Source organism: Bombus fervidus, chromosome 8, assembly GCF_041682495.2.
Source record: "Bombus fervidus isolate BK054 chromosome 8, iyBomFerv1, whole genome shotgun sequence".
NCBI lineage: Eukaryota > Metazoa > Arthropoda > Insecta > Hymenoptera > Apidae > Bombus > Bombus fervidus.
In genome coordinates, this window is record NC_091524.1 from 1,958,840 (window position 1) to 1,981,309 (window position 22,470).

Here is a 22,470-nt window from a genome sequence, read left to right on the forward strand (position 1 = left end):
GAAGATGATAGGTAGCGCAATGCAATAGCTAATTCTCCATAACTGACTTACGTCAGGGGAATTTTACGTCTTTTTGACGTAAGGGAGGTTATATACATACCATTCTTTGTTAGAAAAATAATTATTTATTGTGACAATGACATCCGTCAAAGATTCGTTAAAAGAAGACGTTCAAATTGAACCATCTTTTATGGAAAATTCAGCAGATCACAACTCAAGGTGTGGATCGCCAAAACGTGGAACTACGCTTTCGACAAGCACAAGTAGCTTCGAAGCACTGGACCCACATGATCCAAATCTTAGTCGTTTAGCTAATACGATGTTTCAAAAAACTGGTGAATATTTACAAGAGGAACTTACTTCCACTCATGCTGATTATCGTTTACTGGAACGATTAAACAAAGAAACTATTGCGAAATATACCGAACTAAAAACAATATCGTCTAGTGTAGCTCAATCTTTGGATTCTCTAAACGAAAAATATAAAAAATTGCAACCAATTTTAGATAACATCAATGAAATTGATGATAGTGTAACTAAACTAGAACAAGCTGCATATAAATTGGCAGCATATTCAAAACGATTAGAAGCAAAATTTAAGGACATTGAAAAAGATACAAAAAGCAAGTAGAACTGTAATAGATTAAGCTAAAAACATGTTAATTCGAACATTGTATTATTTATTGTCCAAATAAGAAATATATTAATAGAATTAAGATTATATTTTCTGTTATGATAAAAGTAAGTAATAAGAAAAAACAACCATTAATTTTTATTTTTGTAATTAACTATACTAGAATACAGTCTTACACACATACATTTCTTTATGAAAGTTTTGTAAAAATGTGTTGTGTGTTCTTTTTCTTACATTATATCACATAATATATTTCTAATTATATTTTATTCTACCTATGAATCTATGTGTTATTTTTTATATGGAAAATATAAGACCCAATTTTAGAAGTTGCTAAAAAATAATAAATATGAAGTAATTTGTAACATAAATAGAAGCCAAAAATAAATATTCTTATATGTAACAAAAAATATAACTAGAATATATCAATACATAATGCTTTCAAAAATAAAAATCTCCATTAGTATACAATCTATTGATTGAAATTTGCTCGAATTGTATATAATATAAATCTTTTTTTATAATTGTATATCAGACAGGCATGGATGTATTTTTAATATTACCACAGCATGTCATTTTCCAATAAAAATTTTGTTTAGATAATAATTGATTGTATTACTGAAATATATGGAAAGCATAATCAAGTAATACATGCAGCATATTTATATCATTTACTAATCGAAATTCTTATTTTATTTTGAATATTTAATATTGAATGTGTTAATTTTTAAAATTTATGTTGTTTCTGTTTATGTAAATTAAAAATCATTTAATCAATTACAATCATTTATTATTAAAACAATAACCATGCTGTGATATAAAGTATGAATCTCTTTTAAAAATGTATCATAATATTGAATTTTTTTTTTAAATCAAAATTATAATCAACAATTTTGTTATGTCTCAGAGTTGAATTGCTTGTTATTGACATTATTTGTGACATTTAACAATCTAGGAAATTTCCAGCCATCAATAATTCTACTGCAATTTCAGGTGCAATAGGGAATTCTGGTATTTCTGTGCTACTATTTGTATAGCGTACTTTGTAAGTAAAATACATGCAAACTTTTTGCAATACATGAGATCTGTAAACAAAAATTTAATTAAGAATATAATTAAGTTTTATTAAAAGCAGAATTAAAAGATACTTACGGAATTTCTCGAAAGTTTACTTCATTAGCTTCATTTTCTGCGAATTGTCCAGGGCCACTTAGCATAGCTTTTATTGTTCCACTAGTTAAAGCATGTTCACGTTTAACAATAAATTCATGTCCATCACTGCTGACAAGTTTTACATACATTGCATTTGGTCCTTCACAACCTCCATATACAAGTCCACTTTCTTGCTAAAAGTTTATCCCATTACTTGCACATTATGCTGTATATTTATATTTATATGACGTAGTTAGTATTTTAACTACTGTACAACTACCCTACTGTTATTAACAAAAGGCAAGGAATATAAAAAACATAAAAAGATCATTAAGCAGCAAAACTTTAATTTGCAGAAATAGGTACCGCATGCAGATCAATAGATGAAGTGCCTTCTTCTTCTTCTGCTTTATCGATATTTTCTTCCTCATTGGGCTTGATCCAAAGAAAAATTAGCATTAATCAACAAATTGTTTACCACAAATTTCCTATTTTCCAATTAGAAGAATTAATCTAGCAGTTATAGCAGCCCAATTGTAACAGCACATACATTTCTTTCAAATACACTTCACATATCCCAACTGTCATGAAAAAATTTGGCATGCATAATATTTTGAATAAAACATACCTTATCAATTTGGGTGTTCACATCATTTGACATGTTTGTATTTTATAAGATGTTTATCTTCCTAAGAACAGCAAATTATTAGCTAATATTAAATAATTAATTAGTTACTTTCATATAAAAAATAGAATATATACTTCAGAACATTTTCTTTTAAATTGATATCTATCTTCGTTTACAATGGAATGTAATTTGTTATAATCTATAAAACATATTTATTTAGGTTAAATAAGGTTTTTGCTGCATCAGTTTATACAAAGAATAAAAGTGAATTGATTATTGTAGCATAATATTTCATTTCAGGCTCAATATGATGAGCCAGTAACATAAAGAATTATCAAGAGCACATTAAAAAATTGGCATCAAAAAGGAATCAAATATAAAATAAAAAATAAATCATTGTTATAGTATTCAGGCCATACATTACATTCGCAATTATATCTTCGGGACGAAAAGATTTATCATCGCATTTCACTTCAGAACAATTAATCGTACATACCTCGATGAAAAAGAAAATTGTACAAATTCAGACTTTTTGATCACAACAAAGTTTCTTAATAAACGCAATGGGAATTAATATGGCCGCTGCTGATACATAGTTCTCGATAAATCGAAACTAGAGATTCTAAACTACTTCTCCATCTTCAATCTTTAGTTTTATTTATTCTACGATTGGACGAAGAAAAATTGGCGCGTAAAATTCTATAAAATATATTGTTTTAGTGTAAAACCTTTACTTTTATATAATTTATTAATGTGAATACTATAATTTAAAAAGAACAATTTATCTCTTTCGATAACTCGTAACTTCATTATAACCTTTTTAAATTTCATACAATGGAAACTGTAAAAGCTAGGTAATTTAAAATTTTATTTATTATTATTATGTTTTCATAATATTTTATACATGTATAAATATAATAAAATATTAAATTAATCTTTTGCCTGATATATTTTGATTTTTATTTCTATAGCTATTCAAGAACAATGGAGGAAGTACAAGAAAGTTTAAAACTAGCTGTTATTAATGAATCTGATCTGCTAAATGTAACACAAATTTTATATTCTGCAGAAGAACATAATATGCAAGAACACGTTAAACTATTAGAACTTGATGAAAATTTAATAGAAACAGTAAACACTGGGGATAGGTATACAATCATTTAAATTTGTATGTATTTTACTAATAATTTATGCAACATTCTAGTTTAACGTTCCAGGGTACTGAAGAAGATTCTGTGGTATTATGCACAAAAGATCGAACATATGATATTAGTGAGGCAGAAACATCTAATTCTTACTTGTTAGTACCAAGGTTAAATTTATCTCAACAGATAAATGTGGATACAAGCCGAATAATAAAAGCTTATAATATTTGTGGGATTTTTCATACATACTATGAGGTATATAAGGTTGATGTAAATCAATACAGTAAGAAAGTATAAATTTTTCTATCTGTGAATACATGTATAAAATATCGAAGGTAAAGGAGTGTAGACCTAAATTGGAGAAGTTACTTAATATTCTTGAGCCCACATCTTTTAAAGGAATAGAGTATGAATCATCAATATCTCACGAACTTTTATACGATTGGCATAGATTAAAAAACGAAATACAAGCCAGTGAAGCTGAACTAATCCAAGCTTTAAATAATTATTTAATAACCAATATTGATGGTAGTATATTTTTTATAAAAATTATTAAATATCACATACCTGATATTAAGTAATGATATTAATTAACTATACTAATGTTAATATTAAATAATTATATTATTTCTTGTTTCTTGGTCTCAAGGTTATTTCCGTCTTATATCATTTGAATTTGAGGTCCGAAGTTTAACACTTATGTTAGATCTTTTTGAGGAAAATAGTTGGGAAATAGATGAAGTAGACAAAGAAATTACATATGAATTTTTGAAAGAATTTATTTACAAACCAGTTTTTAATACATTGTTTACAAAATATACAGAAATAAGTGAAAAATTAAGAAAGGATGGAACACCATTATATAAGTATAGACAACTTATACAGAAATATTTCTAATATACATAATGTATTTTATAATTTTAACTAGTTGTAATAAGTAACAATATTGTAGATATAATGAAGAAAAATGTTGCAAAACTTTAGCAAAAGTACTGTTTGTTGCTTCTCCAGTAACTGAATACAAACAATTCATGAAATCATGGAATATTGGTACCCCAGAAAGTAAATAAAAATTTTCGTAAAAAGGATTGCAATTTATATATGATACTTATAATAAAAATAGCTGCTTATATTATATTTCTTTGTATGTAGAAATAGAACCAAAAGAAGAATATCTATATGGAATTGCGCTTATTAAGTGGAATAATTTAATGGAGAAAGAAATAATATCTTTTCCAGAAACTGATTTGCCAATAGATATTGATGAAAGATTTAATAAACTTTTTAAAGCAAAAAAGAAGTGGACAGTTCAAGAAATAACACCCTATATAACGTAAGTAAAAATTAATTGCGTTTGTAAAATACAATCTTTTTTGTCATAGAAATTATTTTATTCTCTTTTTTTTTCAGAAATTTAACAACACATAAAATGAATGTTAATGCTCTTCTAACTAAGTATGCTAGATATTCAATTATTAATGGTATTAAGTATTATAGTTCAAAATATGGTAACTGAAATTACTTATACTGCTGAAATCATTCTTGTTGTTTATTATTCTGTGTGTGGTCATAATACATAGTTACATTTACACAATTTTATAAATATTTTTTAAATATTACATACTGTGTTTATTCTTAGTCTTTATCACCTATCTGATAACAGTAACAGGATCAATGATGGTAGAATATTTTCCTTCCAGTATCTATTTTTTCTTCTTTGCCTTCTTAAAGAATTGCAACTACATCTTTAAGAACAATTATCAGCACTAACAATTATAAATATTTCATGTATTTATTATTTCGTTACAGTTTTCGAAATCTTGTATAATGTAATTATAGAAGAATTTTAGCTATAAAGCTAAAATAAATTAAGCTTTTATTTTCATGTTAGCTTATACATAGAAGTAACTGAATAAATTTACCAAAAAGAAATTAAAAATATAAAACTCAGTCGAAGTTATAAGAGTCAATTGTGTGTTTTGTAAAGAATAAGTTCGTCCTAAAAATCTTATAATTTTATTATATCATTATATATTGTGATATTCGTCATGACATTCTTGCGATAATTACATATCATGTAAAAGAATTATAGAACAAAAGGTATACTTTATATAGTATTATAATATCGAAGACAGTATAAACCACAAGATGTATCTATTTTTCTGTGGAATTCTGATAAATATGTAACTAAACTGTGACAAATGTTCAAAATATGCATATACATAGTAAAACATTCATGAAACATAAAAGTCATTAAAAATAATACTCTTAAGTATTAACATTATTATTAAATGATATAAATTTTGGGTATCTATTTACATATACCTACTTAATGCAGCTAGAAAAAAGTACCTTATACTCTCGATGCAATAGCAGTGTCAAACGTCGTAATCATGAATTACAAATTCCTGGGATGATACATTAAAATATTACTGTACATTTTTATTGCGTTAATAGCAAAATTTGTTTATATTATATAAACACACCTTGGCACATTAGTATTAAAAAATTATGGTTGTTGTAAAATAATGAATAATATAAAAATCAGTCAATCATGATGGATAATAATATTAATTCAATATGAAACTAAACTTTCCCAGGAACATAAAAGGTAATAAATGTATAAAAATGGAATACTTCATATTTATGGAATATTTAATAGAGTCATAAATGCACTGTGTGTGTTCTTACAAGCGCACTGTGTTGACGAGTTATCAATACTATTCTTATGCAAAGATGAAATTTTTATAAATATTTTATAGGAACTGACTTGCCGCTGAAGAATGATTCATTTTTTATAAAACATTTTATATAAATTTCACAAATTGGTATGAATTGCTAAATAATTACCTAATAGAAATAACATTCAGTCCCATTTTTTACAATTATAATCACTCCTCCTAGCAGGAAATAGACTATTAAATTATAAATTCATAAAAACAACTTCGTAAAATTGTATCCTATGAGAAATTCGATTTTTGCAGAATACTTCGAACTATTCATTTAAATATATATTTATAAATATATCTAGAATTATTCAACTACTTACAGGGTGATGCAATGAGACAATCTCTAAAGTGATGGATCGTATACATCGTGATATTGTAATAGCAAGCCTATTATAGTTAATTTTCAATAATGTTAAAATATATGTAACAAAATTTAAATAACTCATCATGTAAATATTGGTTTTGTATCGATAAAAATTACGTACACTTATAACGCTTTAACTTTAAATTCGAGGGTGCCTTTTGCGTCACCCTATATACGTGGTTGTCATATAATAACAAATTAACAATAATTCTAAAGCTTTGGAGTGATTTCTTTATAGCTGTGACTTACGTCTTTTAGTAATAATTCTATGACTACATCTAACGAATACTGTCCTATCTATAAGTACGTTTAGACAAAGTTTGTTAAATGTTAAAAAGAGCTATAAAAAGCATAAATACTAAATCTCTTGCTGCTGAATTATGCGTGAGACGTAAATGGGTAACTTGTACGATGTAGTCTATGTACATATAATTATTCCCTCGAAGTTTTCCTGAAATTAACAAACATAAATGCAGTAAAGTAACGAGTACAAAAAATTTCATATGAATGTAATGAATAATTTGAATTTACCTTAATAGAAGGCACCTCGTTGTTAGCTATCAGTTGTTGCACTTTCATTTGTCGTTTTATTATTAGGTGCAAACACTGATTGTTGATTAATACCTGTTGTAACTGTTTGACTTGGATGAATGACAGGTCCGACTGTTTGGACTAAATTACAGGTAACTGGTACCATTGGTGGCAGATTAACCGAATTATTCATAGGGCTGATATTACAAGATAACGATGGTCTTTTTCTTTCTAAGCTATTTGTGGTCATTTGTTTCCTTGTTGTTGAATTACGTTCGAGACTGTTAGTGACGATATGATGCCTTCTTTCTAAACTAGAACTACAGCTAACATCAGTTTGGCTACCCTAAATGCAAAATTGTATTTTTAGAACATTGTTCTACTGACGTTATTTAATCGTCATATAAAATTAAGTTTAAAGTACAGTTTACCTGCAACGAACGATCAACGGATTGCCCCATTCTATGTAGAAGATCACCGCTTTGACTCTGTCTAAATGTTGTACCTTGACGTTCACTCGATTGACTTCTCCTTAAGAAATGTTCTCCAGATTGACTGGAACGAATACGACTTTCTGGCATTGATTCTTGTGAAGTACTAATATGATTTTGCTTTTGGCAAATTTGGCCTTCTACGTATGGATATCGAATGCGTATCGAATCGATTACATCTAAAAGATTTTTTGCGTCCATTGCTAAAATATGTGCTGCTGATAGCATTCCTCTGAAATTACATTAAATATTTCTTAATATTTTCGTTCATCTGTTATGCATGGAGATATACCAATAGGTATTAATCGAAACATTTACTTTCGATATTCTGCATCCAAAGTAGTAGCACTGTATTTCTGAGCTTGCTTCATAGCAGTTACAAGTTCTGCCATATCCTTACTAAGAACTTTATGCGCCATTTCTACTTCTCGATGAGCAGATGTAGGTAATATGTCCATCAGAACATCTACAGATGAAAGTAAGGCCCTCAATTCGATACCCACTTTACGTACTAATTCCAAATATTGGTCAGCTTTGCTTTGTTGGACACCTAAGTTTGTGAGTTAAAATATTATTTAAAACGTCATAGATACTTCGGTATCTTACATAATAATTCATACCTTGAGATAAAGACATCACAGCACGAACTACACTGGTGGTACAATCATATACTTTATCGTTCGTTCTATCTAGATCAGCAGTTGGTGTTGGTTCCATTTTCTACAAAATAGGCATTCTCTTTCTTTACAACTTTCTTTACATTTAAAAATTATTTAAGCATTAAAAAAATTACCTTCACCACAATTACTTTTTCGGTACTTTTATCGGAACCTATAGAACCGGTATTAGCGCTATGTTGTTCATGATTTGGTGATTGCGTAACTGAACGGGGAATTGGTGGACTCGCGCTTTCGTCTCCACTTGTCGCAATGGACAGACGTTTCTAAATATGGAAATAAACAATAGTAGAATGAGCAACTAAATAATACATCATAAATATGAAAAATGCAAGTATTAAATCGCACCTCTTCCCTTGCCAACCAACGACTATCTTCTTCCGACTGGCGTTGTTGTTCCAAAAGTCGTTGTTCTAATAATTTTTGTTCATCGTCAATTCCACTGTTGAAATTTTCTGTAATGTTATCGAACTGTGATTGTATGGTTCTCTGAAAGAAAATTTCATCAATTATTTTCATCAATTCGCTCCCAATCGTTAAGATAATACACAGTTTCATAAACATATGTACATAGTAAAATTAAAGAGATGCATAATTCTCGATGCAAAACCAATTTCAGTACAATAGTAGTGCAATCATACTCATTTCATGCAGCTCAGATTGTTATAGTGACAATATTATCTCCATTCTTCATGCAAAAAGATTAGCCTACCAAAACTGCAAAATAAAATTCATTTCGGTTATAAACAAAAAATATCGTTTAGTTGTGTATAAACGAAAGAAAAGGGCCATTGTGTGAATTTAAACGAGCATGTGAGCGCATCTGCATTATACCAGAAGCAATATAATATATATGTATATATGTATGTATGTATGTATGTATGAATGTATGTATGTATGTATGTATTGTATATACATTTGATTTGCAACAGAAGTATGGTGCTGCAAGAATTTCGAATCATAAATAAAAACAATATGCTGTTGCAGATAGAGGATGCGATTGTCATTCCTAGGAGGCTTTGCCAAACCTGATCTTGCTGTGCCTCCTCTGTCATCGAGCTGCTCGATGACATTGTGCTATCACTAACAGCGGAAGATATCAGTGATCCAGAGAGTGTACCATCTGTCGAGCTTGTCAGTTGTTCGTCTTGTTTTTGGTTTACGAATGTAGTAATTTTTGCAACACCAGTTGCTATCTGAGGAGTGCTTGATCTTATGATTCCCGCCTGCATCACTGGTTGTGGTAAATACTGTGTTGCGTTCGCCATGGTTACTGACAGATTTGATACGTTGCATTGTGTCGGAGCATGCTGCGTGGCGATAACAGAAGTCGATTGTTGCCCCATTACAATGTTAGATGTGCTTGGATGCATGTGTTGCTGGCTAGTGGGTTGAACTGAGACACCTGATGTGGCGAAATGCATTTGAACGGGATGACTTTGTGCTATTTCAAAAGACAATTGCTGATTCATGTTCATTGTTTGAGCGCTCGGTACGTGACTCGCAATCCCAGCTTGAATTTGTTGTAGGTATACGGGGCCCTGAATCTTCTGAGCTTGCACCACCGTAACTGAAGCCGTTTGTGCCGTGTAAATTGGGTTAGCACCTGTCGCTTGATTTTGCTGAATCGTATGTTGTGTCGGGATATAAGAAACGGGTTGATGAATGGGATTTTGTTTTTGGATGTTTTGCACGTTCTGCGACTGTGACATGTACATTGGTTGCGTTCCTGGATGGCTAATGTTCGAATAGATTTGCTGATGCTGATAATTCTGGGCGTGCATCGGCTGTGCTTGTAGATTTTGTCCTGGAGCCGAAGTGTGTGCTAAATTGCTTCTCGGGTTTGGTATGGCAGATCCAATCGGTACGTTTACGGGTTTCAAATCAGAGACATTTTGATTCTGAATATTTTGCGCTCGAAATTTCAGTACCGGTCCGTACAAACATTCCGTATTTGACCCAGGAACAGCAGCACTGGTCGAACTAACGATCGATACACGAGGATACGCGACGGCAGTGACAGGATTTTGTATGCAACTAGAATTTTGGCTTACCGGTTGAGCAACACCGAACGTTTGATTCGTGTTATTAGCAGAAAATTGGCCAAAATTTGACGAGTGATTTTGATTGTTCAATCCTATGATACTGTTTAAACTACTAGGCCCAAAGTTACCAGGATTTTCACCAAAATTACCACTTACGCTGGGGCTCTGACTAAGATTACCAACGATGGCAGAACTTTGCGTGAAATTAGCGACAGGCCCGTATATTTCGCCACAAGTGGCTACGCTAGTTGTAGCAGGAATAGCACTGGATGTTGTGAATTTTTGCACGGGAGAATACAAATCTCCAGTAATGCTACCAACGACTTTTGAACTAACCGCGTACAAATTTTGCATCTCTTTAACCTTCTGCTGCTTTCTATTGGCAGCGGGGGACTGAGCTTGTGTCGCGTCTGAAATATTAAGGCTCGACATGAGAGGAGTATCCGAGGAATCAAGGGAATCTAAATTAGTGTCGGACAAAGTGGAATCTCCTGAATGAGTATCGTGAGAGGCAGAAGGTTCTGAGGTGGCTGAATCGAAAAAGGGTAGATCTGAAACTAAGGCGGTAGTTAAGACTTGCTCTTCGTCTTGAAATTGTACGGCTAAGGTATTAAAAGGCGAAGCGGGTGTTGTGTAGACGGAGGGACATACCCCCCTAGTTTGATTATCCTTGAGAAGTTGTGCAAGAACCTCGGGGCTTTGCGCCACGATATATGTCGAAACTGGCGCTGCAGCGGTTAGCTGAGATTGATCCGTCGTGTTTTGCGGTTGCCTCGAAGGTTTAGGTGGTGGTACATCGTCTGCACCTAAATGACGAAAAATTATCTGCTCCGTGCCCACTAAAGTATCTCGACTGTATCGAATATAATTTATTCTTTATTTTTTTTTACGTACCCCAAGACATAGCTTGCACTCTTCTGTTCTCTCGTCTCATCGTTTCTTGTTGCTGATGTTTTTCTTCCAATAAAATTTCACTACAATATCGTAATTTTTAATTTAACACAAACTATCGACAACGAAATCAAGCAAAGGTAACCAAGATTAAATTAAATTAAATTTATTAAGTAAATGTACGTACTGTAACGTTTCTCTGATTTCTTTAAATGTCGGACGTTTACTGGGTTCATAACTCCAGCACTGAGACATCAATGAATATAATCGCGGAGGACAATGATTCGGTAACGCAAGTCTTTCTCCGTTTTCTAATTTACGAATCACTTCGTTATTCTTTACACCTTGGAACGGTTTTACACCTAACATTAAAATTTCCCACATGCATACACCTGAAGGAGCAAAAAGAAAATATTTTACATTACTATCAAGTATGGAAAAGAACATCAGTTTTTATCTTAAAACACCTACCAAACATCCAAACGTCAGACGACGTTGTAAATCTTCGAAAATTAATACTCTCCGGTGCCATCCATTTAATAGGTAACTTACATCTACTCGCTGTATAATAACTTTGATCTTCCACCCATCTACTAAGACCAAAGTCTGCTAATTTTACAGAATTGTGTGCAGAGACTAGTACATTTCTTGCAGCAATATCTCTATAAAAATTAATAAATATTTACAGTGATAAACAAAATTGTTCTTAAATCATAATTTTTTTTCTATAATTACCTGTGTACAAATTTCTTGCTCTCAAGATACGATAAGGCAGTGCTCAATTGAAAGGTGTAAAGTAGAAGAGTAGCGAGGTCCAAACGGTGTTTGTTCGATTGTAGATAAGCTCGCATCTCCCCTAATTTGGCCAATTCCATCACCAACCAAATCGGTGCTTCGGAACATACTCCTATTAGTCTTATGATATGAGGATGTTCGAATTGTTGCATTATATCTGAAATTTTATACAAGTATTAATCACACAGCCGCAGCTTCTACTCTGTTGATAAATTAAGAAGAAATTTTTTTACAGGCTTCTTCGAGAAATTTTTCCGAAGTTGCAAGATCTGCATCGACTTTACAGGTTTTAACCGCTACAGGAATTACTTGATTGTCCCGTCCTTTATAAGAACCTTTATGTACATTGCCAAACTGGCCCTCTCCAATGATTTCACCTAGTTCCACTTGATTCCTGACTATCTCATAATCTCTAGCTAAAATTATTAAAATTATTAACAATCAAAGTTTAATATTCCTTTGGATGTAAAAGGTACGTAGTATCATAAACTTGTTTTTTTTTTTTTAAATTATACTCACTAGCTGGCGTTGAATAGTCTCCTTCTTCGTCCACGATTTCTGCGTAGTCCTCTGATAAAATTGTTCCCGTTTTGCTTACGTTTTTTTCCGGACTATTGGATCCCTCTTGTCTATACTTTGGTGGATGAGCATCTATTTTAAAGTCAAGAATATAATCAATAAATGTGAATAAATCAATCGTGGTTCTCATGCAAGTACTCTAAACGAGACAGTAAACTACAGCACGGGATCATTCAAAACTACAAACCTTTGCATGGACAGGGATAGTTTTTCCACGATGCAGCTTGGAAGTGTAAACGATTATAACTTAGTATCTCTTATGTAACGTAAAAAGGATTCGTGCGAGATATTTAGGGTATAATATATGATTTCATTATAAAAATACAATGAAACTAAACGTTCTGTGACGTTTATAAATAAAATAAGTTTCTATAGTTCTTCGAACACTCACAAATGCCGATAAAAATTAAAGGAAATGTTCATTGCCTCAACATCGAGATTGTTAGTTTTAAGATGTCAACACGCTAAGAGGATTAATATTAAGATAAAGAAATACAGAATAAAAATCTCAATGGCAAATGATAACAATTTTTTTTGAGCATGCCAGTTTTTACGGCTGCTTAAAAAATTTTTTAGTCAAATATTACCATACCTTTTCTGTTCCATAACGAGGTATTGCTTCCAGTAATTAGCCTACAGTACCCATCGATTAAATCCGCAAGACTTTCTGCTTGATCTAGACTCGAGCAAGTTATACTAAGCGTTTCTGCTGCTCCAGCTACTCTTAATTTAATACACGCTTTTGCATGTTCTTTACAGTCCGATACCAGTGTTTGAATAGATTGTATTTGAGAGAACTCTGCCATTCTCGTTGGCTATGAAAGATTTAATATTACCAACAAAACATTGTAACATTTTTTATAAAGTCAGCTAGTGTGTTAATCAGATATTTACCACCGTTCCTCCTCTGTGAGCCATGTAAGATATGCCTAAATCTGGTCCAATGACTAGTTCTACGGGTATAGACCAGCTGGACTGCAGTGCAGAATGATACAAGAGAGTTTTAGACTATGATAACTATAAGTAGACAGAGCTACGGCAATTCGACAAACTCACCCCCAAAGCGCATATAAATCTTTCCTGATCGAATCTGTAATGTGCGCGCAAGAGATCGAAGAATTTGAACATGCATTCCAGCTCAGACAATGCTGCAACTTTTTTGAAATGCTGCTGTATTAACTTGCGTAGTGCCTTTGGTTTCATTCCATTCAACACGGACCGCGGTAAGAACTTGTGTAGACCGACCTGCGAACCAAACATGACGCTTTTACAGTAAACTCTCAAACAAACCAATCAACTTTCGTAGGAACAATGCGCTTACCTCTCTCTCTAGGTACTCGAGATTGCTCTTCTTGTCGAGCGCGACCTGTGGCATGTCTTTGAAGAAGTAGCGAATCTCAAGACAACATAGTTGTACCGCCACATCCTGATCAAGAGCTGCGTGGTTTGCGCAGAGATAATCGTTTCGAACCTACGGGAGAAGCAATTAAATCCTGTTCAACTATTATAAAATCGATGGAGTTGGTACAGTTCGGTTGATTCTTGAAGATACCTGATCGTAGTAATAGTAGAAAGTCACTTTATCCTTTTCATATAGATCATTCAGGTTCTGTGGCAAGTATCGTACCCTCAGTTCGTACCTCCATTCGCAGTGAGGATGTTTTTTCTCGTACTTCTCTTGAACCTGGTAATAACAAACGAGTCTTAATCCCACTGTTTCTAATAAGAAAACTTGTTTCGGAACGGAAAATGTCAAAATACCTGATACATAGTTGTGTCTTGATGCAACCAGTAACTCTCCCCCGATCCAGGGTGATGCAGTCTCATGGCGTAAAGGTTTCTATAGTGTCTAGTTCCAACTGATAATCGACTAGTTACTAAAGAGATGATGCCCCTCACATCGATCGCATCACCGAACTTAACAACGTTGAAACCACCTGAAAATCAGACGACTTTTACTACGAACAAAAAGACACGTTGGTTTACCACTCAAAGCAATCTCGAATCCTTTTTACGGTAAAACAACGCTTCCTTTTTTTCTCGATATTTAGTCAGTTTCATCGAAGCATTCTCCTAATTAATTTGAGTAGGACCTTGTTCAAGACTGAGGTAGAAACTTACCGTTAGGCAGATGGACCTTTAGAGTCGCCTTGTCCATGGGGGTGGGCGATCCATGGGGCGGCGTGTTTCTTCCGCCGCCGCTTCCCTGCACGCCACCGCCGCCTCCAGCTCCATCTCCTACGCCAGTGCTCATCCCCTCATGGCTGTATGAAAAAAAAAAGAAGAATAGAAAGGGGTTGGTAAAGAAGTCGGCTTAGTCGACAACGCGGGAACGACCGCGTCAATTATGCATTATCTCATAAAACCTCAACTCGCACTAGGTAACTAACGCGCAAGCTTTGCATCGAGTAGATTAATTATTCATCGGACCATAGAGGGAAGAATCTTTTCTGAAACTCTTCTTCGAAGCGAATTTCGTTGTCGACGAAACGTGGATATTTCGTGACAAGCAAAGAAACTTGTATTCTAGACATCGTACACGGTAACTCCCTGTTGACACGTTCAATTACGACACGTTTTTAAATTACCACAATCTTCTTTCCTGTTTTTTCTCATTATTAAAATCCCTGCTTTAATCAAGAGTTCATGATAACGTTACACCGTGGTATGTATGTTTCTGGATGCTTACGGACAAAGATTTCGCATGCGAATGATCGAGTAATCATGATTGTTCATCAGGCGATTGTTCTCAGCCGTTCCTCGCGCGTTTGTTCGGTATTTTTCAATGTTACAAAAGAACAACGCGATACACGCGATACAATCACTAGTCACCATTCTATCTACTACATTTGCACTCTGACGAAGACGTATTTCACCAGGCAATGACTATTAACGAAGACGACCAGACATTTTGACGCCTTATCACGCGGATTAAAATTTTCACGATAACTTTTACGTATCTATGGTTGACGAATACCGATATTTTTCCAGAAGATTGCATCGATGACGTCATACGAGATAGCCCAATAAAATATCTCGACCGCTCGTCTCCGATTTGACTGAAGACCGATTTGCTGTTTGCTGGCTATCGCGAATAGATATTCCAATGAAACAGCGTACTACATTCCTGCGGACGAAAGAGGATATTTTCTAAAATACATGGGAAGGAACCTTCTGAATCGAGACTCGGTAACAGAAGGACGAGGGACTTTTCTGAAATGTTTTCCATACAAAAGAGTTGCAGAGTTAACCCTCTTCCTGTACGGGGTCAAAGACGATAGCGCGGCTAGATTTAGCTGAGCGTCGGTTACGATAAAAAATTCGCGTAGCGTGAACGATGTTGGAAGGCTTTTGAGAAATGGGGCTGCACGTGTTTGTACGCAACCGCATCCCCATTCAACCGTCCGCGTTTCATACCTACCCCTTATGGACGCGGCCTTCTGACACATTTGTCTGCGCGTTGCACTTACATAGTTACGAATTCAGGCTGCTCGGAACGCGTGCATCCGTGGGAGAGAGCAGGCATTCACAGAAGTTTCCGATCTCGGTTCTGAAACCGGAATTCCGGCGACTCTTTTCAAACGGACCGAGCAGCTTAACGCGCTTGCTCACGGTGAACATGTTCTGAAAGAACTTCGAATTCCCGCTGAGATTTGTGAGATTTCACGAGAATCGGTGATCGGAGATAGACGTTCGTTCCGACGTGTTATTAAAATGATTTCACGTGATTATCGTTCCGTCACCGACTTACGAGGCCATTTGACGAGTAGTTGAAAACTACGTGCTGGAAGGTGGAAGAATCTTTGCGAATGCAATGGTAAGAGGATCGCACGTCCGTAGGTACTTTACTACGCTCGGTTGAAAGTATTTGCAGCTTCCGGACACGTTCTTCAGCCACCTCTACGCGCAATCATTGAAACAAGTTCCATCTTTGTATTGACTTTTCGCGTTCCTCGAAGAACTCGCAACATCGGTGACGCAACTTTTCACGCGTGTGTAAAACGACAGGTCTCACGCTAAATTCATGAAAAAGCTGACGCACGAAAGCGTCGTCGAACAGTTCCAGCCGAGCCTCGTGTTTGCATCGCTGCTATTAATGCAAATGTATATTACGAGCGTCGTCCGCCTAAGGAATGCCGTCGGTCAGGGACGAAGCATTTACGCCGAGAACCACCAGCTATTCGTCTGGTGTACTGGATCGTGGAAAGGATCGCATCGAATCAGAACCAGGTCGTTCTACCCAGGAACGTGAGCTTACTCTAAAAAATGGGATAACTTACCTATGGGCTGGAAGCATTTAATAATTGTTTTTCTACGCGAGAAGTACACTCGTCGCTCGTTTAAATTGTCATAAATTATATGATCCAAACGTAACGGTAAACTCTACCGAAAGGTATAAAATACGGCAAAATACGGCGAATGCTTCGTTAACAGCGCACAGCGGATGGAACAACCGTTTGTCGGCCAGCAAAGTACGAATTAATTATTCGCGCAACGTTACACCGATTCACGGCGCGGTTATGTACCTCGTATAAACTCAAGTCCATGATCCGCGAACGATTATCGACACGAGTAAGCCGGTACAGACGATCGGCCTTTTAATTCACGTGGCACTTTGGAGCAACGTAACGACGAACGAAGAGTTGCGCAACCAGCGTAATTGTTAAATGCCGCCGTGGTATCGGCCAGAGGAATCTTTCTATAGAAAGTCGAGATATAAGATGGAAGGACGAGGGACGACCGAAAAGGTTGGCGGCCAGTTTTCTGTCCCCACGATGAATATTCATTGCTCGGCGTTTTCGCAGCTCGCTAAATCGGCCGAATTAATTCAATTGCGCGGATAATATTAAATAGCTTCCGGCCCGCTAATTACAAAGCGCAAACACCGAGCTCAACTTATTACTTGTTTGTCGCTGAATATCAAGCAGACGAAATAGCTGATGAGATTCGAAATTTGATTCGCATGGAGAAAAATAACGGCGCGTTACTTTCTTTTTTCGTTAGTATCGAAGATGAGCTGCTACGACCGATAATTCAGCGAGATCGGTGAACGAGATCGTACCGATTATACGGCTGCTATCGTTCGAAAGACTTTTCTGTTTCTAGGGCGACGTATCACAGCGAGAAATCGGGAGCACGCGACGACAGCGGCATTAAGAGAGTTTCTCGTCGCGGAGGGTAGTCTCGGTGGTATAAAAAGAGGGAGAAAAGAGCAAGGAAAAGAGAGAAAGAGAGAGGATACAAGAAGTGCGTCCCTGACCCGACGACGGAGCGGCTCGACTCGGCACGAGCAGGACCACCACGCACCTGCGACTATCGCCCACGCACTTTACCTTTCACTATTACTTTCTCTATTGCGCTTTTGCATCGTCACAGCCGTAACGAGGCTTGCGTGCCTCTATCGCTCGTTACAAGCCGCGAAACATACTCGCGGAAAAATACAAGCGCGAGTAATAAATCGTCGCTGGCTTGTTTCGCGGAAGTCGAACGATTTACGGGATCTCTGTTTGCACGAAGGAATCTTAATTGCGTAAGAACAGCGAGGATGGAACAAGTAAGACTCTCGATGATGCAAATTCTCCTCCTCTGCTTCTTCCTGCAGACGTTTCTATTTCCTCAGTCTCCCTCCTTTCACGTTTTCTGAGGTTTACCTCGGACGAGACACCCTGTGAAATTTCCACGTGCCAACGGTGTCAGGTGTGTAGGAGTTGTTGCATCTCAATTGCCCCAGGGAGCATAGCAAACCCCCGTTCTCTCTTCTCCATCGTTTCTCCCGAGGACATGCTCTGTCTCGCCGGAGAAAAAAAATTCCCTTAGGATCTTTGCCCAATGATTCCAAGTTTTGGCCGCGGCAGCTCGGCCACGAGATTCCGTTGGCCTTGCGTTCCACCAGCTCCAGCATTATCCTTCCGGAGTGTTCGACGATCTCGTACGAAATCACGTACAACTCATCGAACGAATCTAGGAATATCTACTTATCCGCCGAGGCAATACCGCGGAATGTTCGTCGACTGACAATCAGTTGACTGGATGCGTCATCGAATAGCAAGCACTTGCGTAGTCGCCGTTGAAAATTCTTCGATCGAATCGTAGATCGCTTTATCGATATCTTAGCGAACTCCGCTCGATCCGGTTGTCTCGTCATAGTCTTTTGTCATCCGTTGGCCATCTACTTTTGCTCGTACGGTGGTAACTCGATTCTTAAGCGCGTGGATCGTTTGATTCGTACGGTATCCATTCGATCCTCGTGATCGATGCTAGCGAATCGAGACGCGAGGGAACTGTGTCGGAACGATCGCATGGGTCTCGTTTTACGAAATTGAATTACATCTGGCTGGGACAGGCTGCGCGGTCGCCGTGTCTCGAAATATAGCCATGGTATAAGGGGAAAGACGAGGAACAGGCATCGCGTACGATTTTAATTTTGCGTTGACTGGTTCAACGTCCCGAGTCTCCGATCATTTTCGCGAGTTTTCCTGCTCCGATGGGGAACACGGGTGTGCCGAGTTGCATACGATTTTCAATACGAAAATAGAACGTGGAGAATTTTTACCACGGAAATGAAACTCGACTCGTCCTTGTTTTTTCCTCGCGCCTCGAAACACCGGAGACGCGATTCACCCTGCCAGCTCGACACACCCTCGATACGTTCGCGTTTCTTTGCCACGAATCGCGTACGCGCTATCTCGACGTCGGATAGAAACTGATCGACGAGTCGAACGGACAACCTGCCGTTCTCTCTCTTCTCCTCTCTTTTCCTATTGAGCCGTTCTTTCTCTTCTATGTCCGTGTTTCACTGGCTCTAACGCGTGGGACGTCGATGAAAAATCGCGTCGCTAGCGCAATTCCTACGGCGCAAATAAACAGGGCGATCGGCTGTTCCAAGTCAGTGCACGATCGCGCCAACAGACTGCCTGGAGACGCCGATCGCTCGATATTTCACCTCCATGAAACTTCCAACGCGATCGCTTCTTCTCTTCTTGCTTTCTATTTCCGTTTAATCGACTTTTAAGGTTAAGGGGTGTATTCGATCCTCCTTGCGTGAGCTTCAAAGCTAGTCGTTTTCATCGGAATGAAAGAGAAACGCGGATCTTACACAAACTAGCTTCGTTTCTCGGAGATACGTACGTATTCTATAGGGATAAGAGAGGAAATGATGACAGGTTGTAATCGCGGTAACTAGGCTACAAAGAAAACGTGGAAACCGGGCCCAGGACAAGGAATGCAAAGCATCGACAATACCGGGCGAAGAAAATACAAGTCCAACAAGTCTCACAACGCGATCGAGTTGCGGTGTGAAAGGTTCTCCACGGGACAACGAGCTGGCGGTGTTTAATGGCATTTAAGCGAAGGATAGAAGTTAAACAATAGTCCGCAGGAATAAATCATCCACGGGGTATATTCGACCGTTCCGATAGAGCCACCAACTTTACGAGAATTTATATTTTTACGAGCAGTCGTGGACTCGAGTTATTTCATAGAGAAGAAAGAACGTTGTATTCTCTATGGTCTGAAATTCAGATACATTCATGGTGTAACTCGTAGGATTTAACACGGATATAGCATTGTCGGTGATCTAGCTTAGCTGGATCGATCGCCCCAATGCATGACAACGGTGTGTAATCAAGGAGATGGAATACGAGGTGCATCCGCATTGCGACTCCGACACGACCCTACACATACATACATATAGATAGTTCGCGAACATCGTGGCACATTTTCACATCGATAACTTTGTAGTTCAACTTCATCTTCCTTCTCCTTTTTCTTTCTTTTTTCTGACACGTTTGCCACTTTTAAGCTATTTCTCTTCCCAATTTATTCGTTACAATATTTGCGTTTATTTTTCTTGGTAAACTGAATTTTCTCCCAGCTAAAGAATTCACGAAGAACGCTATAGAGTTACTTCTTCGGATGTAGGAAATTGTTCCAAGTTTCAATTTCTTTAGAATAAGCCGGATATATTTGAGGGAGTATTGCCGGAGAGAAATCTTTGAAGCGATAGATTATTTACCACTAACATGGATAGACATCGTTCAAGGAAATAGCTGGAACCGGAAGGAAACCTCCAAAAACGAAAACAGCAGCGAGGTAATCGATACGATTTTCGAGAAAGTGACCACTAATTGACCACAGGATGAACGTCGTTCACGGCACAAATTTCACCAACGGGGTAGTAAAGGGCAAACTCCAAACCATCGGAAATCATAGAATGTCAAGCAGAGGGAATTGAGCGGAACTTCTCATGAAAGATCGCGGTGGTTATTCATTTTTTGTGAATCTAAACAAGCAATATTTAACTTGAAAGGTGCTTCGAGTTACCTTCGTGCTCGAGTTGATTATTTTTTAACAGGATATTAAGAAAATACGCTTCATTGGGGTCAAATTCGATGTCCTTTTTCCCGACAATCTCGGAACGGATATATATGTTAAATACAAGAATACTCATAGGACGTCGGCGATTAATTCGAGGTTGATTTGACGCTATCCGAGACGACGCGGTCAGATTACGAAACGTAAAATCGAAGGTCGACCTCTCGAAAATTCGCTGCTCGTAGAACCTGCTAGGCCAGTCAAACATCGAACGAACGATGGTGGTCCATCTAAATTCTAAAATTATGAATCTCGTGGCTTAAAAGCTCGTTGAACTTCGAATGGAAAGGCGAACTCGGTTTCCTAACAGCTTTCGAACAATGAAACTCGTTCGTACCGTGGAAAAGTGTTCTGAACTATCCTATTTGTGCAACAAAGATCGCTTATCAAGACTCGAACGAGATTTATCCCATACGTTGCGTCCTTGATTTCGAATCTATGTTAACATTCGTATCGTTTTTGCTTAGGATATCATCGAATTCGCCTCACTTTTCGATTAATCCGAAATTTCGATTACTCGGATGAAGCGAGGGAATTGCTTTTACGGAGGATATGACTGTTTATGTAGCTCTCGCGGCGAGTGGACGCGACTTGGAATTAAGTACATAGATGCAAGTAGCAGCGAACCACTTGAGAAAAGCGTCGCAGACGTCTCCCGAAACTTTTTAGTTAAGGTCTGACCAGCAAGTTCTGGCTGGCATCCTGACCAAAGTTTCCTCATTTTCCACGTCACGTGACTTCTTTCTAACTATTCGGCGAGGTAAATTTTTTGCTGTAATTTGACAGACCATGAAGCTTTTTAGATGGGATTGTGATCGCGGTAAAACTTTACAACGTACAATGCAAAGCGATTATCGTCGAACGAAAGAGAAATGGAGACGCAGTAACGTCGATAGAACGATACGATACGATTCTTTTGTCGAGGACGCAGATAAAATTTAATCTTGAAAGATTTCGAAAGTTTGCAAGTATAAGGAAACGACAGTAGCTACGCACCGGCGATATTGAAGTCCATTTAATAGCATAAATTAGAAACGGTTACCGAGAGGGCTGTAGTCGATGATGGCAATTTCGTCATGGTTACCCGTTGCCATCGATGTAACACAGTCTACGAAAAAAGAAGGTGTTTTCGCGCGAAACCATCTGTGTTCCTCTTCTTCCTTCTCCTTTTACTCCCACTTGAATCTCCCTCGCGGCGTTTCCCTCCATTCACGAATTGGAAAAGGGACTTGCAAAGGCTTTATGCATGGAAATTGCCATTGGCTGCTCTTCAAACGAACTAACCCCTTTGTTTAAACGCCTGTTCCGTGGTTCTGAAGATTCTAACAGCTGGATACCCAGCGTCTAAGGAACCGCAACCATCTCGAACCCCCTGGGCAAACTTTCCAAAACCTCTCCGAGATCGCATATTATCGAGATTCGATTCGTTTCCATGG

The 22,470-nt window shown here is 36.8% G+C and overlaps 4 protein-coding genes across 11 annotated transcripts in view; 2 read left to right on the forward strand and 2 right to left on the reverse strand.

The window, feature by feature from the left end:
* The first annotated feature begins 21 nt into the window (after positions 1–21).
* On the forward strand, positions 22–1,282 carry Blos2 (biogenesis of lysosome-related organelles complex 1 subunit 2). Its single transcript, XM_072008451.1, has one exon. It carries the CDS (start codon positions 137–139, stop codon positions 629–631), a length of 495 nt encoding a protein of 164 aa, XP_071864552.1. The 5' UTR covers positions 22–136; the 3' UTR covers positions 632–1,282.
* Eloc (transcription elongation factor elongin C) lies at positions 750–3,051 on the reverse strand. Of its 2 annotated transcripts, XM_072008452.1 has the most exons (5): positions 2,911–3,051; positions 2,415–2,475; positions 2,153–2,221; positions 1,787–1,980; positions 750–1,719 (listed from the first exon to the last, which is right to left on the reverse strand). In XM_072008452.1, the coding sequence occupies exons 2-5, from the start codon at positions 2,445–2,447 to the stop codon at positions 1,578–1,580; spliced, it is 438 nt and encodes a 145-aa protein (XP_071864553.1). In that variant the 5' UTR covers positions 2,448–2,475; positions 2,911–3,051; the 3' UTR covers positions 750–1,577. The 2 variants fall into 2 exon arrangements, with proteins under 2 accessions (XP_071864553.1, XP_071864555.1); XM_072008454.1 differs by lacking the exon at positions 2,153–2,221.
* Positions 3,052–3,127: 76 nt separating this feature from the next.
* Positions 3,128–5,178, forward strand: LOC139989812 (sister chromatid cohesion protein DCC1). Its single transcript, XM_072008447.1, has 8 exons — positions 3,128–3,268; positions 3,386–3,562; positions 3,619–3,814; positions 3,895–4,087; positions 4,209–4,425; positions 4,512–4,621; positions 4,712–4,892; positions 4,970–5,178. The coding sequence occupies exons 1-8, from the start codon at positions 3,249–3,251 to the stop codon at positions 5,073–5,075; spliced, it is 1,200 nt and encodes a 399-aa protein (XP_071864548.1). The 5' UTR covers positions 3,128–3,248; the 3' UTR covers positions 5,076–5,178.
* Positions 5,179–6,193: 1,015 nt separating this feature from the next.
* The window catches only part of Fak (protein tyrosine kinase 2 Fak), a 37,221-nt gene continuing 20,944 nt past the window's right edge, over positions 6,194–22,470 (reverse strand). For 4 of the 7 annotated variants that reach the window (XM_072008429.1, XM_072008427.1, XM_072008428.1 and 1 more), the window contains 22 exons: positions 14,783–14,925; positions 14,423–14,598; positions 14,214–14,345; positions 13,983–14,132; positions 13,718–13,906; positions 13,556–13,636; positions 13,254–13,476; positions 12,849–12,884; positions 12,602–12,733; positions 12,316–12,498; positions 12,023–12,239; positions 11,759–11,949; positions 11,475–11,679; positions 11,291–11,370; positions 9,380–11,202; positions 8,700–8,840; positions 8,468–8,617; positions 8,295–8,394; positions 7,993–8,224; positions 7,615–7,906; positions 7,184–7,529; positions 6,194–7,103 (listed from right to left, as the gene is read on the reverse strand). In XM_072008429.1, coding sequence (XP_071864530.1) covers positions 7,206–7,529; positions 7,615–7,906; positions 7,993–8,224; positions 8,295–8,394; positions 8,468–8,617; positions 8,700–8,840; positions 9,380–11,202; positions 11,291–11,370; positions 11,475–11,679; positions 11,759–11,949; positions 12,023–12,239; positions 12,316–12,498; positions 12,602–12,733; positions 12,849–12,884; positions 13,254–13,476; positions 13,556–13,636; positions 13,718–13,906; positions 13,983–14,132; positions 14,214–14,345; positions 14,423–14,598; positions 14,783–14,915 — 5,190 coding nt within the window. In that variant the 5' untranslated portion in view covers positions 14,916–14,925 and the 3' untranslated portion in view covers positions 6,194–7,103; positions 7,184–7,205. Of the gene's footprint in view, positions 7,104–7,183; positions 7,530–7,614; positions 7,907–7,992; positions 8,225–8,294; positions 8,395–8,467; positions 8,618–8,699; positions 8,841–9,379; positions 11,203–11,290; positions 11,371–11,474; positions 11,680–11,758; positions 11,950–12,022; positions 12,240–12,315; positions 12,499–12,601; positions 12,734–12,848; positions 12,885–13,253; positions 13,477–13,555; positions 13,637–13,717; positions 13,907–13,982; positions 14,133–14,213; positions 14,346–14,422; positions 14,599–14,782; positions 14,926–18,312; positions 19,346–22,470 lie in introns of those variants that run through there. The other 3 variants (XM_072008424.1, XM_072008430.1, XM_072008425.1) reach the window with 3 other exon arrangements.